Below are 18,392 nucleotides of genomic sequence, written 5' to 3' on the forward strand. Positions count from 1 at the left end.
GCGCGGGTAGTGCAGCAATTTTGATTGGCTCCCCTGGAGAACGGGAAGGAAGTCGCATTTTTCCTGTGGCTCAGGTTTGCTGGAGGAGTGAGGGCAGCCGCCATTTTGTTGTAGCCCAGAGGAAGAGGCGGGGAGGGGATGTTGTATCGCTAAAGCGGCCCTGCTGCGTGAATTGAATGTGGAGAGTGTGTACTCAGTGAGGAGGAGGTAATAATAATAATAATGTCTTATTATGAGAGAAGGGGGTCCCAGCACTCTGTGTGGATTGGATGGGGGGTTCATGTCACCTCCACACATCATCATCTTCCTGCAGGTCCTCTGATGTGGAGATCATTAGATTGGGGGGTCATAGAGCTCACATTCTATAGAAATAAGTTGATGGAGTGGTTTGGGGATCTGGGGTTAGGACGCGGTGGGACGATAGAAAACCTCCAGGACGTTATGGTTTCCGTCTATCAAGATGGTTCCTGTAAGGACTGCGCAGGCGCAATCCTTGCAGACGGAAATCACCGAACCTCCAGGGCGCGTGCCAGTGATCTGACGTTATGGTTCCGTCTATCAAGATGGTTCCTGTAAGGACTGCGCAGGCGCAATCCTTGCCGACGGAAATCACTGAACCTCCAGGGCGATGTGGAATTTGAGGTAAGTGGCCAGTCGGACTCACGTCCTCGCTTCGCTCGGACGGCTCGCTACGCTCGCTCCGCTTCGCTTCCTGGCTCTTTTTTTAACATCCTCCAAAAAGATTTCTGTCGGCAAGGATTGCGCCTGCGCAGTCCTTACAGGAACCATCTCAATAGACGGAACCATATCGTCAGATCACCGGCACGCGCCCTGGAGGTTCAGTGATTTCCGTCGACAAGGATTGCGCCTGCGCAGTCCTTACAGGAAACATCTCGATAGCCAGAACCATATCGTCCTGGAGGTTTTCTATCGAGATGTTTCCTGTAAGGACTGCTCAGGCGCAATCCTTGTCGACGGAAATCACTGAACCTCCAGGGCGCGTGCCGGTGATCTGACGATCTGGTTCCGTCTATCGAGATGGTTCCTGTAAGGACTGCGCAGGCGCAATCCTTGCCAACGGAAATCACCGAACCTCCAGGGCGACGTGGAATTTGAGGTAAGTGGCCAGTTGGCCTCCTGGCTCTTTTTTTTAACTTCCTCCAATCCACGGGGATGTTAAGGAATGAGCCTGGATGCCGGCCAAGGTTCGGAGATTTCCGTCGGCAAGGATTGCGCCTGCGCAGTCCTTACAGGAACCATCTCGATAGGGGAACCATACTGACTAGTCACCGGTTAGCGCCCCCGTCCTGGGTTATGAGTCCAAAAAAGAGGAACGTCCTTCCATGAATGGTCAGAGGAGGACTTTTTTAGCACAAGGTTATGATTGGTCAGGTTGTTGTAAGAGGGGGCGGAGCCTGGTTAGCCCTATGTATAGTTCAGCTTTTGTGAACCGCAGTCTGGTGATGGGGGACCAGAGGGAAGACCTCCCTTCCTTGGGGGACCAGGGGGAAGACCTCCCTTCCTTGGGGGACCAGGGGGAAGACCTCCCTTCCTTGGGGGACCAGGGGGAAGACCTCCCTTCCTTGGGGGACCAGGGGGAAGACCTCCCTTCCTTGGGGGACCAGGGGGAAGACCTCCCTTCCTTGGGGGACCAGGGGGAAGACCTCCCTTCCTTTTCTCCCTACGGTGCTTCATACACAATAATGCACACACTGTTATTGAAGGTTCACCCTTGGCCCGTTTACACGTCACTTCTGGGCCAATTAGAAGAATCTCCCTCCATCCTACCCGGTGTCCCCCCGCTATGCCAGTACCAGGTCTGCAGATGGGCAACCGGAGTCCACGAAGGATGCATGGCGGTTGGGGCGCCTGGTAGATGGAGCAGGAACAAGTAAAATAAATAAAACTATCTAGTAGTAGGAGAAGCCAGTGTAATGAGTTATTTTTTACATTGTTGGTGTCATTGGTAGGAATAGTACTCCATTGTTGGTGTCAGTGGGAAGAATAGTACTCCATTGTTGGTGTCAGTGGGAAGAATAGTACTCCATTGTTGGTGTCAGTGGATAGAATAGTACTCCATTGTTGGTGTCAGTGGATAGAATAGTACTCCATTGTTGGTGTCATTGGGAGGAATAGTACTCCATTGTTGGTGTCAGTGGATAGAATAGTACTCCATTGTTGGTGTCATTGGGAGGAATAGTACTCCATTGTTGGTGTCAGTGGATAGAATAGTACTCCTTTGTTGGTGTCATTGGGAAGAATAGTACTCCATTGTTGGTGTCATTGGGAAGAATAGTACTCCATTGTTGGTGTCATTGGTAGGAATAGTACTCCATTGTTGGTGTCATTGGGAGGAATAGTACTCCATTGTTGGTGTCAGTGGATAGAATAGTACTCCTTTGTTGGTGTCATTGGGAAGAATAGTACTCCATTGTTGGTGTCATTGGGAAGAATAGTACTCCATTGTTGGTGTCAGTGGATAGAATAGTACTCCTTTGTTGGTGTCATTGGGAAGAATAGTACTCCATTGTTGGTGTCATTGGGAAGAATAGTACTCCATTGTTGGTGTCATTGGTAGGAATAGTACTCCATTGTTGGTGTCATTGGGAGGAATAGTACTCCATTGTTGGTGTCAGTGGATAGAATAGTACTCCTTTGTTGGTGTCATTGGGAAGAATAGTACTCCATTGTTGGTGTCATTGGGAAGAATAGTACTCCATTGTTGGTGTCATTGGTAGGAATAGTACTCCATTGTTGGTGTCAGTGGAAGGAATAGTACTCCATTGTTGGTGTCTGGAAGGAATAGTACTCCTTTGTTGGTGTCATTGGGAGGAATAGTACTCCATTGTTGGTGTCAGTGGAAGGAATAGTACTCCTTTGTTGGTGTCATTGGGAGGAATAGTACTCCATTGTTGGTGTCATTGGGAAGAATAGTACTCCATTGTTGGTGTCATTGGTAGGAATAGTACTCCATTGTTGGTGTCATTGGGAGGAATAGTACTCCTTTGTTGGTGTCATTGGGAAGAATAGTACTCCTTTGTTGGTGTCATTGGGAAGAATAGTACTCCATTGGATAAAGTGAAAAGTGCTTTTGCGCTAAAATGGATCCTAAATGAGTGAATCCACCAAAAATATATAGTGCAGCAAAACCTAATTATGTTTACATGACATAAAACAGGAATATAAATAAATGGTGATTCTGCGCAACATATCACACTAATGGAATAGTGATATCACATAAACAAGATAAATGTAAGAGCTGACAAATAATCAGCATATAGTATTAAATGCAAAGAGAATAGTGAGTCCAAATATAAATATATATATACTCAAATAGTGAATAGTGAGTCCAAAATATATAATACTCATAAGGCGAATGTGCAAAAATATATAAAGAATATTGTGCAAAAAAACCGGAATGGAAGTTCAATCCCAATAGTAAACACAAATCAGCTGTCAGGGCAGATATTCTGAATGCACTGGATGAAGGTGAGCACCAGCTCTATGGTGTGAGTGCACGGCCATGCGATAGAAGATAAACCAGATCCCTGGCTGAGCTCCCGGGACTCTTACCTCTCAGCCCTCCTAAATGGGCATTGATGTACAGGTCACTCGCAGCCTTCTATGGGTGGTCCCTGATGTTTCCTCTCTTGATCTGATGGATCCTTCCTTAATTGGGACAGATGCTCCTCGAAACCAGATGGATGATGTGGGTTATAAGAGAGAGAGAGAGGGGACTCCCATAGTGAGGTAACGTTTGGTGCAGGTAAAATATGTTTATTGAGGAAAAACCTGCACTTACATTAAAAGAAAAATAAAAGTGCAACGAGGAAACAAACAGGCGGCGTTTGAATCGCCAGCTTACGTCACTCCGGGTGGAATTGGAGGACGTACACCCGGAGTGACGTAAGCTGGCGATTCAAACGCCGCCTGTTTGTTTCCTCGTTGCACTTTTATTTTTCTTTTAATGTAAGTGCAGGTTTTTCCTCAATAAACATATTTTACCTGCACCAAACGTTACCTCACTATGGGAGTCCCCTCTCTCTCTCTCTTATAACCCACATCATCCATCTGGTTTCGAGGAGCATCTGTCCCAATTAAGGAAGGATCCATCAGATCAAGAGAGGAAACATCAGGGACCACCCATAGAAGGCTGCGAGTGACCTGTACATCAATGCCCATTTAGGAGGGCTGAGAGGTAAGAGTCCCGGGAGCTCAGCCAGGGATCTGGTTTATCTTCTATCGCACGGCCGTGCACTCACACCATAGAGCTGGTGCTCACCTTCATCCAGTGCATTCAGAATATCTGCCCTGACAGCTGATTTGTGTTTACTATTGGGATTGAACTTCCATTCCGGTTTTTTTGCACAATATTCTTTATATATTTTTGCACATTCGCCTTATGAGTATTATATATTTTGGACTCACTATTCACTATTTGAGTATATATATATTTATATTTGGACTCACTATTCTCTTTGCATTTAATACTATATGCTGATTATTTGTCAGCTCTTACATTTATCTTGTTTATGTGATATCACTATTCCATTAGTGTGATATGTTGCGCAGAATCACCATTTATTTATTTTAATAGTACTCCATTGTTGGTGTCATTGGGAAGAATAGTACTCCATTGTTGGTGTCAGTGGGAAGAATAGTACTCCATTGTTGGTGTCAGTGGATAGAATAGTACTCCATTGTTGGTGTCATTGGGAGGAATAGTACTCCTTTGTTGGTGTCATTGGGAAGAATAGTACTCCATTGTTGGTGTCATTGGTAGGAATAGTACTCCATTGTTGGTGTCATTGGGAGGAATAGTACTCCTTTGTTGGTGTCATTGGGAAGAATAGTACTCCTTTGTTGGTGTCATTGGGAAGAATAGTACTCCATTGTTGGTGTCATTGGGAGGAATAGTACTCCTTTGTTGGTGTCATTGGGAAGAATAGTACTCCTTTGTTGGTGTCAGTGGTAGGAATAGTACTCCTTTGTTGGTGTCATTGGGAGGAATAGTACTCCATTGTTGGTGTCATTGGGAGGAATAGTACTCCATTGTTGGTGTCATTGGGAGGAATAGTACTCCATTGTTGGTGTCATTGGGAGGAATAGTACTCCATTGTTGGTGTCATTGGTAGGAATAGTACTCCATTGTTGGTGTCATTGGGAGGAATAGTACTCCATTGTTGGTGTCATTGGTAGGAATAGTACTCCATTGTTGGTGTCATTGGGAGGAATAGTACTCCTTTGTTGGTGTCATTGGGAGGAATAGTACTCCATTGTTGGTGTCAGTGGATAGAATAGTACTCCTTTGTTGGTGTCATTGGGAAGAATAGTACTCCATTGTTGGTGTCATTGGTAGGAATAGTACTCCATTGTTGGTGTCAGTGGAAGGAATAGTACTCCATTGTTGGTGTCAGTGGAAGGAATAGTACTCCTTTGTTGGTGTCATTGGGAGGAATAGTACTCCATTGTTGGTGTCAGTGGATAGAATAGTACTCCTTTGTTGGTGTCATTGGGAAGAATAGTACTCCATTGTTGGTGTCATTGGGAAGAATAGTACTCCATTGTTGGTGTCATTGGGAGGAATAGTACTCCATTGTTGGTGTCATTGGGAGGAATAGTACTCCATTGTTGGTGTCATTGGGAGGAATAGTACTCCTTTGTTGGTGTCATTGGGAAGAATAGTACTCCTTTGTTGGTGTCATTGGGAAGAATAGTACCCCATTGTTGGTGTCATTGGGAAGAATAGTACTCCATTGTTGGTGTCAGTGGATAGAATAGTACTCCATTGTTGGTGTCATTGGGAGGAATAGTACTCCATTGTTGGTGTCAGTGGATAGAATAGTACTCCTTTGTTGGTGTCATTGGGAAGAATAGTACTCCATTGTTGGTGTCATTGGGAAGAATAGTACTCCATTGTTGGTGTCATTGGTAGGAATAGTACTCCATTGTTGGTGTCATTGGGAGGAATAGTACTCCATTGTTGGTGTCAGTGGATAGAATAGTACTCCTTTGTTGGTGTCATTGGGAAGAATAGTACTCCATTGTTGGTGTCATTGGGAAGAATAGTACTCCATTGTTGGTGTCAGTGGATAGAATAGTACTCCTTTGTTGGTGTCATTGGGAAGAATAGTACTCCATTGTTGGTGTCATTGGGAAGAATAGTACTCCATTGTTGGTGTCATTGGTAGGAATAGTACTCCATTGTTGGTGTCAGTGGAAGGAATAGTACTCCATTGTTGGTGTCAGTGGAAGGAATAGTACTCCTTTGTTGGTGTCATTGGGAGGAATAGTACTCCATTGTTGGTGTCAGTGGAAGGAATAGTACTCCTTTGTTGGTGTCATTGGGAGGAATAGTACTCCTTTGTTGGTGTCATTGGGAAGAATAGTACTCCATTGTTGGTGTCATTGGGAAGAATAGTACTCCATTGTTGGTGTCATTGGTAGGAATAGTACTCCATTGTTGGTGTCATTGGGAGGAATAGTACTCCTTTGTTGGTGTCATTGGGAAGAATAGTACTCCTTTGTTGGTGTCATTGGGAAGAATAGTACTCCATTGTTGGTGTCATTGGGAAGAATAGTACTCCATTGTTGGTGTCAGTGGGAAGAATAGTACTCCATTGTTGGTGTCAGTGGATAGAATAGTACTCCATTGTTGGTGTCATTGGGAGGAATAGTACTCCTTTGTTGGTGTCATTGGGAAGAATAGTACTCCATTGTTGGTGTCATTGGTAGGAATAGTACTCCATTGTTGGTGTCATTGGGAGGAATAGTACTCCTTTGTTGGTGTCATTGGGAAGAATAGTACTCCTTTGTTGGTGTCATTGGGAAGAATAGTACTCCATTGTTGGTGTCATTGGGAGGAATAGTACTCCTTTGTTGGTGTCCTTGGGAAGAATAGTACTCCTTTGTTGGTGTCAGTGGTAGGAATAGTACTCCTTTGTTGGTGTCATTGGGAGGAATAGTACTCCATTGTTGGTGTCATTGGGAGGAATAGTACTCCATTGTTGGTGTCATTGGGAGGAATAGTACTCCATTGTTGGTGTCATTGGGAGGAATAGTACTCCATTGTTGGTGTCATTGGTAGGAATAGTACTCCATTGTTGGTGTCATTGGGAGGAATAGTACTCCTTTGTTGGTGTCATTGGGAGGAATAGTACTCCATTGTTGGTGTCAGTGGATAGAATAGTACTCCTTTGTTGGTGTCATTGGGAAGAATAGTACTCCATTGTTGGTGTCATTGGGAAGAATAGTACTCCATTGTTGGTGTCATTGGTAGGAATAGTACTCCATTGTTGGTGTCAGTGGAAGGAATAGTACTCCATTGTTGGTGTCAGTGGAAGGAATAGTACTCCTTTGTTGGTGTCATTGGGAGGAATAGTACTCCATTGTTGGTGTCATTGGGAGGAATAGTACTCCATTGTTGGTGTCATTGGGAGGAATAGTACTCCATTGTTGGTGTCATTGGGAAGAATAGTACTCCATTGTTGGTGTCAGTGGATAGAATAGTACTCCATTGTTGGTGTCATTGGGAGGAATAGTACTCCTTTGTTGGTGTCATTGGGAAGAATAGTACTCCATTGTTGGTGTCATTGGTAGGAATAGTACTCCATTGTTGGTGTCATTGGGAGGAATAGTACTCCTTTGTTGGTGTCATTGGGAAGAATAGTACTCCTTTGTTGGTGTCATTGGGAAGAATAGTACTCCATTGTTGGTGTCATTGGGAGGAATAGTACTCCTTTGTTGGTGTCCTTGGGAAGAATAGTACTCCTTTGTTGGTGTCAGTGGTAGGAATAGTACTCCTTTGTTGGTGTCATTGGGAGGAATAGTACTCCATTGTTGGTGTCATTGGGAGGAATAGTACTCCATTGTTGGTGTCATTGGGAGGAATAGTACTCCATTGTTGGTGTCATTGGGAGGAATAGTACTCCATTGTTGGTGTCATTGGGAGGAATAGTACTCCATTGTTGGTGTCATTGGGAAGAATAGTACTCCTTTGTTGGTGTCATTGGGAAGAATAGTACTACATTGTTGGTGTCATTGGGAAGAATAGTACCCCATTGTTGGTGGGAAGAATAGTACTCCTTTGTTGGTGTCATTGGGAAGAATAGTACTCCATTGTTGGTGTCATTGGGAAGAATAGTACTCCATTGTTGGTGTCATTGGGAAGAATAGTACTCCTTTGTTGGTGTCATTGGGAAGAATAGTACTCCATTGTTGGTGTCAGTGGATAGAATAGTACTCCTTTGTTGGTGTCATTGGGAAGAATAGTACTCCATTGTTGGTGTCATTGGGAAGAATAGTACTCCATTGTTGGTGTCATTGGGAGGAATAGTACTCCATTGTTGGTGTCATTGGGAGGAATAGTACTCCATTGTTGGTGTCATTGGGAGGAATAGTACTCCTTTGTTGGTGTCATTGGGAAGAATAGTACTCCTTTGTTGGTGTCATTGGGAAGAATAGTACCCCATTGTTGGTGTCATTGGGAAGAATAGTACTCCATTGTTGGTGTCATTGGGAGGAATAGTACTCCATTGTTGGTGTCATTGGGAGGAATAGTACTCCATTGTTGGTGTCATTGGGAAGAATAGTACTCCATTGTTGGTGTCAGTGGGAAGAATAGTACTCCATTGTTGGTGTCAGTGGATAGAATAGTACTCCATTGTTGGTGTCATTGGGAGGAATAGTACTCCTTTGTTGGTGTCATTGGGAAGAATAGTACTCCATTGTTGGTGTCATTGGTAGGAATAGTACTCCATTGTTGGTGTCATTGGGAGGAATAGTACTCCTTTGTTGGTGTCATTGGGAAGAATAGTACTCCATTGTTGGTGTCATTGGGAAGAATAGTACTCCATTGTTGGTGTCATTGGGAAGAATAGTACTCCTTTGTTGGTGTCATTGGGAAGAATAGTACTCCATTGTTGGTGTCAGTGGATAGAATAGTACTCCTTTGTTGGTGTCATTGGGAAGAATAGTACTCCATTGTTGGTGTCATTGGGAAGAATAGTACTCCTTTGTTGGTGTCATTGGGAAGAATAGTACTCCATTGTTGGTGTCATTGGGAGGAATAGTACTCCTTTGTTGGTGTCCTTGGGAAGAATAGTACTCCTTTGTTGGTGTCAGTGGTAGGAATAGTACTCCTTTGTTGGTGTCATTGGGAGGAATAGTACTCCATTGTTGGTGTCATTGGGAGGAATAGTACTCCATTGTTGGTGTCATTGGGAGGAATAGTACTCCATTGTTGGTGTCATTGGGAGGAATAGTACTCCATTGTTGGTGTCATTGGGAGGAATAGTACTCCATTGTTGGTGTCATTGGGAAGAATAGTACTCCTTTGTTGGTGTCATTGGGAAGAATAGTACTACATTGTTGGTGTCATTGGGAAGAATAGTACCCCATTGTTGGTGGGAAGAATAGTACTCCTTTGTTGGTGTCATTGGGAAGAATAGTACTCCATTGTTGGTGTCATTGGGAAGAATAGTACTCCATTGTTGGTGTCATTGGGAAGAATAGTACTCCTTTGTTGGTGTCATTGGGAAGAATAGTACTCCTTTGTTGGTGTCATTGGGAAGAATAGTACTCCTTTGTTGGTGTCATTGGGAGGAATAGTACTCCTTTGTTGGTGTCATTGGGAAGAATAGTACTCCTTTGTTGGTGTTAGTGGGAAAAATACAACTCCATTGTCAGTGGGAGGAATAGTACTCCATCATTGGTGTTAGTGGGAGGAATAGTACCCCATTGTTGATGTTAGTGGGAAGAATAGTACCCCTTTGTTGGTGTCATTGGGAAGAATAGTACTCCTTTGTTGGTGTCATTGGGAAGAATAGTACTCCATTGTTGGTGTCATTGGGAAGAATAGTACTCCATTGTTGGTGTCATTGGGAAGAATAGTACTCCATTGTTGGTGTCATTGGGAAGAATAGTACTCCATTGTTGGTGTCATTGGGAAGAATAGTACTCCATTGTTGGTGTCATTGGGAGGAATAGTACTCCATTGTTGGTGTCATTGGGAGGAATAGTACTCCTTTGTTGGTGTCATTGGGAAGAATAGTACTCCTTTGTTGGTGTCAGTGGATAGAATAGTACTCCTTTGTTGGTGTCATTGGGAGGAATAGTACTCCTTTGTTGTGTCATTGGGAAGAATAGTACTCCATTGTTGGTGTCATTGGGAGGAATAGTACTCCATTGTTGGTGTCAGTGGGAAGAATAGTACTCCATTGTTGGTGTCAGTGGGAAGAATAGTACTCCATTGTTGGTGTCAGTGGGAAGAATAGTACCCCATTGTTGGTGTCAGTGGGAAGAATAGTACCCCATTGTTGGTGTCATTGGGAAGAATAGTACCCCATTGTTGGTGGGAAGAATAGTACTCCTTTGTTGGTGTCATTGGGAAAAATAGTACTCCATCTCTGGTGTCATTGGGAAGAATAGTACTCCATTGTTGGTGTCATTGGGAGGAATAGTACTCCTTTGTTGGTGTCATTGGGAGGAATAGTACTCCATTGTTGGTGTCATTGGGAGGAATAGTACTCCATTGTTGGTGTAATTGGGAAGAATAGTACTCCATTGTTGGTGTCATTGGGAAGAATAGTACTCCATTGTTGTGGTGTCATTGGGAAGAATAGTACCCCATTGTTGGTGTCATTGGGAAGAATAGTACCCCATTGTTGGTGTCATTGGGAGGAATAGTACTCCTTTGTTGTGGTGTCATTGGGAAGAATAGTACTCCTTTGTTGTGGTGTCATTGGGAAGAATAGTACCCCATTGTTGGTGTCATTGGGAAGAATAATTTTTTTTTTTTAAAGGTAAATTTTTTTATTTTGAAATTTTTGTACATACAAAACAGACAATACAACAAACACACATCCTAGGCGAACATCGCCCGGTACATCATTTTACAAAACTTTGGTAGCTGGTACACATTGAGCATTTTCATAAAAACACACAGATTGGGAAGAATAATACTACATTGTTGGTGTCATTGGGAGGAATAGTACCCCATTGTTGGTGTCAGTGGGAAGAATAGTACCCCATTGTTGGTGTCAGTGGGAAGAATAGTACTCCATTGTTGGTGTCATTGGGAAGAATAGTACCCCATTGTTGGTGGGAAGAATAGTACTCCATTGTTGGTGTCAGTGGGAAGAATAGTACTCCTTTGTTGGTGTCATTGGGAAAAATAGTACTCCTTTGTTGGTGTCATTGGGAAGAATAGTACTCCATCTCTGGTGTCATTGGGAGGAATAGTACTCCTTTGTTGGTGTCAGTGGGAAGAATAGTACTCCATTGTTGGTGTCATTGGGAGGAATAGTACTCCTTTGTTGGTGTCAGTGGGAAGAATAGTACTCCTTTGTTGTGGTGTCATTGGGAAGAATAGTACTCCTTTGTTGTGGTGTCATTGGGAAGAATAGTACTCCATTGTTGGTGTCATTGGGAAGAATAATACTACATTGTTGGTGTCATTGGGAGGAATAGTACTCCTTTAATGGTGTCATTGGGAGGAATAGTAATCCATTGTTGGTGTTAGTGGGAAGAATAGTACCCCCTTGTTGGTGTTAGTGGGAAGAATAGTACCCCCTTGTTGGTCTTAGTGGGAAGAATAGTACTCCATTGTTGGTGTCAGTGGGAAGAATAGTACTCCTTTGTTGGTGTCATTGGGAGGAATAGTACTCCTTTGTTGGTGTCATTGGGAAGAATAGTACTCCATTGTTGGTGTTAGTGGGAAGAATAGTACCACCCCCTTGTTGGTCTTAGTGGGAAGAATAGTACCCCATTGTTAGTGGGAAGAATAGTACTCCATTGTTGGTGTCAGTGGGAAGAATAGTACTCCTTTGTTGGTGTCATTGGGAAGAATAGTACCCCATTGTTGGTGTCATTGGGAGGAATAGTACTCCATTGTTGGTGTCATTGGGAGGAATAGTACTCATTTGTTGGTGTCATTGGGAGGAATAGTACTCCATTGTTGGTGTCATTAGGAGGAATAGTACTCATTTGTTGGTGTCATTAGGAGGAATAGTACTCATTTGTTGGTGTCATTGGGAGGAATAGTACTCCTTTGTTGGTGTCATTAGGAAGAATAGTACTCCTTTGTTGGTGTCATTGGGAAGAATAGTACTCCATTGTTGGTGTCATTGGGAAGAATAGTACTCCATTGTTGGTGTCATTGGGAAGAATAGTACTCCATTGTTGGTGTCATTGGGAGGAATAGTACTCATTTGTTGGTGTCATTGGGAGGAATAGTACTCCTTTGTTGGTGTCATTGGGAGGAATAGTACTCATTTGTTGGTGTCATTGGGAGGAATAGTACTCATTTGTTGGTGTCATTGGGAGGAATAGTACTTATCTGTTGGTGTCAATGGGAGGAATAGTACTCCTTTGTTGGTGTCATTGGGAGGAATAGTACTCCTTTGTTGGTGTCATTGGGAGGAATAGTACTCATTTGTTGTGGTGTCATTGGGAGGAATAGTACCCCATTGTTGTGGTGTCATTGGGAAGAATAGTACTCCATTGTTGGTGTCATTGGGAAGAATAGTACTCCTTTGTTGTGGTGTCAGTGGAAAGAATAGTACCCCATTGTTGGTGTCATTGGGAAGAATAGTACTCCATTGTTGGTGTCATTGGGAAGAATAGTACTCCATTGTTGGTGTCATTGGGAAGAATAGTACTCCATTGTTGGTGTCATTGGGAAGAATAGTACTCCTTTGTTGTGGTGTCAGTGGAAAGAATAGTACCCCATTGTTGGTGTCATTGGGAGGAATAGTACTCCTTTGTTGGTGTCATTGGGAGGAATAGTACTCCATTGTTGGTGTCATTGGGAGGAATAGTACTCCATTGTTGGTGTCATTGGGAGGAATAGTACTCCATTGTTGGTGTCATTGGGAGGAATAGTACTCCTTTGTTGGTGTCATTGGGAGGAATAGTACTCCTTTGTTGTGTCATTGGGAAGAATAGTACTCCATTGTTGGTGTCATTGGGAAGAATAGTACTCCTTTGTTGGTGTCAGTGGGAGGAATAGTACTCCATTGTTGGTGTCAGTGGGAAGAATAGTACCCCATTGTTGGTGTCAGTGGGAAGAATAGTACTCCATTGTTGGTGTCATTGGGAGGAATAGTACTCCTTTGTTGGTGTCAGTGGGAGGAATAGTACTCCATTGTTGGTGTCAGTGGGAGGAATAGTACTCCATTGTTGGTGTCAGTGGGAAGAATAGTACTCCATTGTTGGTGTCAGTGAATAGTGCTTCATCTTTGATGTCACCAGTGTGTTTTGTCAAGTTTTTGGGGCTGTGTTGGATATGGGCAGAGATCACACACATACTTAAAAGTATAACATTTATTAAAAAGCAATGACAGATACACATAAAGATTAAGAAAATATAACAAGAATTCCTAACTGAAGATGCTGTTTTGCTATGGCGTCCCTCTGCACAAGCAGATGCTGTTTTGCATGGTTGCAAGCTCTTATGTGAGACTTAGGCCTCGTACACACGATAGGATAGCCAGAGGACAACGGTATGAAGGACCGTTTTCATCGGTCAAAACCGATCGTGTGTGTGGGCCCCATAGGTTATTTAACCTTGGGTTAAAAAAAATAGGAACTTGCTTTAAAATTTGCTAACGATAGTTCAAAACCGATCGTTAGTAGGCACGACCATCGGTTAAAAAACCCACGCATGCTCAGAATCAAGTCGACGCATGCTTGGAAGCATTGAACCTAGTTTTTTTTCAGCACGTCGTTGTGTTTTACGTCATCACGTTCTGATACGATCGTTTTTTTAACTGATGGTGTGTAGGCGCGACAGACCATCGGTCAGCTTCATCGGTTAACCTATGACAACGGTCCTTCAGACCGTTTCTCCTCTGGCTAACCTATCGTGTGTACGAGGCCTGACCCTACAAGTTCTAGCTAGGGTATATAGGTCTTGTATGTAGGAAATGATCAAGCCCACCTTCAAAGCAAAATTACCACTCAGACTTTCACATTGGGGAGACATGAGAGGCGCTTCACAATCACAGGCGCTATGTTTAACGCTATAATGCCTGAAAAGCGCCTTAGTGTGAAAGGGGTCCTAATAAGGAATATGCAATATATGAAATATGCCAATCCCTGTGGGAGGAATAGTGCTCCATCTTTGGTGTCAGTGGGAGGAATAGTAAGCCGTCTTTGGTGTCAGTGGGAGGAATAGTACGCCGTCTTTGGTGTCAGTGGGAGGAATAGTACTCTGTCTTTGGTGTCAGTGGGAGGAATAGTACTCTGTCTTTGGTGTCAGTGGGAGGAATAGTATGCCGTCTTTGGTGTCAGTGGGAGGAATAGTACTCCGTCTTTGGGGTCCGTGGGAGGAATAGTACTCCGTCTTTGGTGTCAGTGGGAGGAATAGTACTCCGTCTTTGGTGTCAGTGGGAGGAATAGTACGCCGTCTTTGGAGTCAATGGGAGGAATAGTACGCCGTCTTTGGAGTCAATGGGAGGAATAGTACTCCGTCTTTGGAGTCAATGGGGGGAATAGTACTCCGTCTTTGGTGTCAGTGGGAGGAATAGTACTCTGTCTTTGGTGTCAGTGGGAGGAATAGTACTCCGTCTTTGGTGTCAGTGGGAGGAATAGTACTCCGTCTTTGGAGTCAATGGGGGGAATAGTACTCCGTCTTTGGTGTCAGTGGGAGGAATAGTACTCTGTCTTTGGTGTCAGTGGGAGGAATAGTACTCTGTCTTTGGTGTCAGTGGGAGGAATAGTACTCCGTCTTTGGAGTCAATGGGAGGAATAGTACTCCGTCTTTGGAGTCAAGGGGGGGAATAGTACGCTGTCTTTGGTGTCAGTGGGAGGAATAGTACGCCGTCTTTGGTGTCAGTGGGAGGAATAGTACGCCGTCTTTGGTGTCAGTGGGAGGAATAGTACGCCGTCTTTGGTGTCAGTGGGAGGAATAGTACTCCGTCTTTGGTGTCAGTGGGAGGAATAGTACTCCGTCTTTGGTGTCAGTGGGAGGAATAGTACTCTGTCTTTGGTGTCAGTGGGAGGAATAGTACTCCATCTTTGCGGTCAGTGGGAGGAATAGTACTCAGTCTTTGGTGTCAGTGGGAGGAATAGTACGCCGTCTTTGGTGTCAGTGGGAGGAATAGTACGCCGTCTTTGGTGTCAGTGGGAGGAATAGTACTCCGTCTTTGGTGTCAGTGGGAGGAATAGTACTCCGTCTTTGGTGTCAGTGGGAGGAATAGTACTCAGTTTTCGGTGTGAGTAAAACGATCATCTGTCACCGGGAACTCTTTCATACTCAAGTGCGGAGTGATGGACAACCTGAGTGTGGACAAAAGTCAAACCGCGCTATGCATTTATCAGGGGCGTATGGCTATTTATGTTCTTAAAGTGATTCCAGGTTGCGCGTCAACATTAGCTTGGTTCCCATCAGTGGCCCGGATTCAGGTAGATTTGCGCTTTTTTTATGGAGGCGCAGGGCAACGTTTTTGCCCTGCGCCCCCGCAAATTTACTGCGCTGCCCTTGATTCACGGAGCAGTAGCTCCGTAAATTGCGTGTGCGCTCCGGCAAAATGCCTGGCGTAAGCGCGAGCAATTTAAATGATCCGTAGGGGGAGGGAATCATTTCAATTAGACGCGTTCCCGCGGCGATCGTAGAGCGCATGCTCCGTCGGGAAACTTTCCCGACGTGCATTGCGGCAAATGACATCGCAAGGACGTCATTTGCTTCAATGTGAACGTGAATGGCGTCCAGCGCCATTCACGAATCACTTACGCAAACTACGTAAAGTTCAAATTTCGCGACGTGGGAACGACGGGTATACGTAACATTGGCTGCCCCTGCTAATAGCCTGCTAAGAGCCTCATGCCACGCATATCTTAGGCTGTAGTCGGCGTAACGAGCTCTCTGAATCAGGAGAACTCGTTACGCCGGGGCAAGTAAGCAATTGCGCTGCTTAACTATGGTTACACAGGCGCAATTGCTCTCTGAATCCGGGCCAGTATTCCTAAATGCGATTTCTTTACATGTTTCAGCGTGAGAAAAACCAGCAGGCCAGAGGAGAGAACTGTTTCTAAAGCCACAAGGACTTCTGGAAGGAGGTGAAGATGGAGAATCGGCCCCCCCGGATGTCAGGAGGTAAGAAGAGACTTTAATTTCCTCTGAAGAAGAGATTTTTTTTATTGAGGATCCACCTAGATACACACATCCTCCGATCTAAAGACCTAGGAACGCCATATTCAATCAGTATGTGTGTTTCCTGCAGGTGGATCCAGTAATAAAAATACATCGGATAGACAGGAAGGACGCAATTTCCCCCAGTATCACCAGGTAGCAGAAACTAGTCTTTATAATGGCCTAGTCGTTGTAATGCTCTACGTTGTTTTTACGGGTGCTTATTGGCTTTATGTTATAGCGTGTAATGTTTGTTTTGTGTTTTTAAGAGTGGAAATTCGAGTGGCATTAAAGCTGAAGTGAAAGAGGAAGTAGAAGAGACATATTTGTGGGGTGATGATGAGCAATGTATTGAGGAGGAAATCGCTCCAGAGATCAGCGCAGGTGAGGAAACGTCTTTGTCTTTAAGGTCACTTTGCAGTAAATCAATGAAGTGTAAGCTTCTGTAGTGTATTGCCCATTTTCGGACCGCCTGCCCGCAATGTACTGCAGACAGGCGGCCCATAACATATAATGGTGAACTTAATTTAAAGAGCTTGGTGCATAACTGTGTTTTAACCACTGGGCACTTAAACCCCCTTAACCACTTAAGCCCCGGACCATTTTGCAGCTAAATGCCCAGGCCAGGTTTTGCGATTCGGCACTGCGTCGCTTTAACAGACAATTGCGCGGTCGCGCGACGTGGCTCCCAAACAAAATTGGCGTCCTTTTTTCCCCACAAATAGAGCTTTTTTTTGGTGGTATTTGATCACCTCTGCGGTTTTTATTTTTTGCGCTATAAATAAATATCCCCCAAAAACATAACATTTTTTTTCCTCAGTTTAGGCCGATACGTTTTCTTCTACTTATTTTTGGTAAAAAAAATCGCAATAAGCGTTTATCAATTGGTTTGCGCAAAATTTATAGCGTTTACAAAATAGGGGATAGTTTTATTGCATTTTTATTAATTTTTTTTTTTTTTACTACTATTGGCTGCGATCATCGATTTTTTTTTTCGTGACTGCGACATTATGGCGGACACTTCGGACAATTTTGACACATTTTTGGGCCATTGTCATTTTCACAGCAAAAAATGCATTTAAATTGCATTGTTTATTGTGAAAATGACGGTTGCAGTTTGGGAGTTAACCACAGGGGGGCGCTGTAGGAGTTAGGGTTCACCTAGTGTGTGTTTACAACTGTAAGGGGGTGTGGCTGTAGGACTGACGTCATCAATCGAGTCTCCCCTATAAAAGGGATCACACGATCGATACGCCGCCACAGTGAAGCACGGGGAAGCCGTGTTTACATACGGCTCTCCCCGTTCTTCAGCTCCGGGGACCGATCGCGACGGAGCGGCTATAAACGAATCCCGATCGGACCCCCCACCCGCTAGAAGGCAAGGACGTATATATACGCCCTTCTGCCTGTCCGTGCCATTTTGCGGACATATATAGTCGTAGGGCGGGCGTTAAGTAGTTAAGGTTACTTTGCAGTAAATCAAGGAAGTGTAATCCTCTGTAGTGTATTACCCATTTTCGGACCGCCTGCCCGCAATGTACTGCAGACAGGCGGCCCATACCGGCACATAACATATAATGGTGAACTTAAAGCGGGGGTTCACCCTAAAAAAAAATTCTAACGTTACAATGAGCTGACCTGTGACACGGACATTATGCTGGTCTTTTTTTTTTTTTTCCGTACATACCGTTTTATCTGTATTTTCTCCCCGGATTTCCCGCGGGAGTGGGAGTTCCTATTGACAGGGTAAGTGATTGACGTTCTTCTGACCGGCGCATACTGCGCGTCAAAGACCAGCATAATGTCCATGTCACAGGTCAGCTCATTGTAATGTTAGAATTTTTTTTTTTAGGGTGAACCCCCGCTTTAATTTAAAGAGCTTGGTGCATAACTGTGTTTTAACCACTGGGCACGTAAACCCCCTTAACCACTTAAGCCCCGGACCATATTGCTGCCCAAAGACCAGAGTACTTTTTGCGATTCGGGACTGCGTCGCTTTAACTGACAATTGCGCGGTCGTGCGACGTGGCTCCCAAACAAAATTGGCGTCCTTTTTTTCCCACAAATAGAGCTTTCTTTTGGTGGTATTTGATCACCTCTGCGGTTTTTAGTTTTTGCGCTATAAACAAAAATAGAGCGACAATTTTGAAAAAAAATGAATATTTTTTACATTTTGCTATAATAAATATCCCCCAAAAATATATAAAAAAACATTTTTTTTCCTCAGTTTAGGCCGATACGTTTTCTTCTACATATTTTT

The 18,392-nt window shown here is 44.0% G+C and overlaps 1 protein-coding gene across 1 annotated transcript in view; it reads left to right on the forward strand.

Annotated features, from left to right (window-relative positions):
* Positions 1 to 80: 80 nt before the first annotated feature.
* Positions 81 to 18,392, forward strand: part of LOC120909917 — a 59,479-nt gene continuing 41,167 nt past the window's right edge. Inside the window, exons 1-4 of the mRNA XM_040321733.1 lie at positions 81 to 207; positions 15,994 to 16,096; positions 16,224 to 16,288; positions 16,402 to 16,516. Coding sequence (XP_040177667.1) covers positions 16,066 to 16,096; positions 16,224 to 16,288; positions 16,402 to 16,516 — 211 coding nt within the window. The 5' untranslated portion in view covers positions 81 to 207; positions 15,994 to 16,065. The remainder of the gene's footprint in view (positions 208 to 15,993; positions 16,097 to 16,223; positions 16,289 to 16,401; positions 16,517 to 18,392) is intronic.

The sequence above is a fragment of the Rana temporaria genome, chromosome 8 (assembly GCF_905171775.1).
Source record: "Rana temporaria chromosome 8, aRanTem1.1, whole genome shotgun sequence".
NCBI lineage: Eukaryota > Metazoa > Chordata > Amphibia > Anura > Ranidae > Rana > Rana temporaria.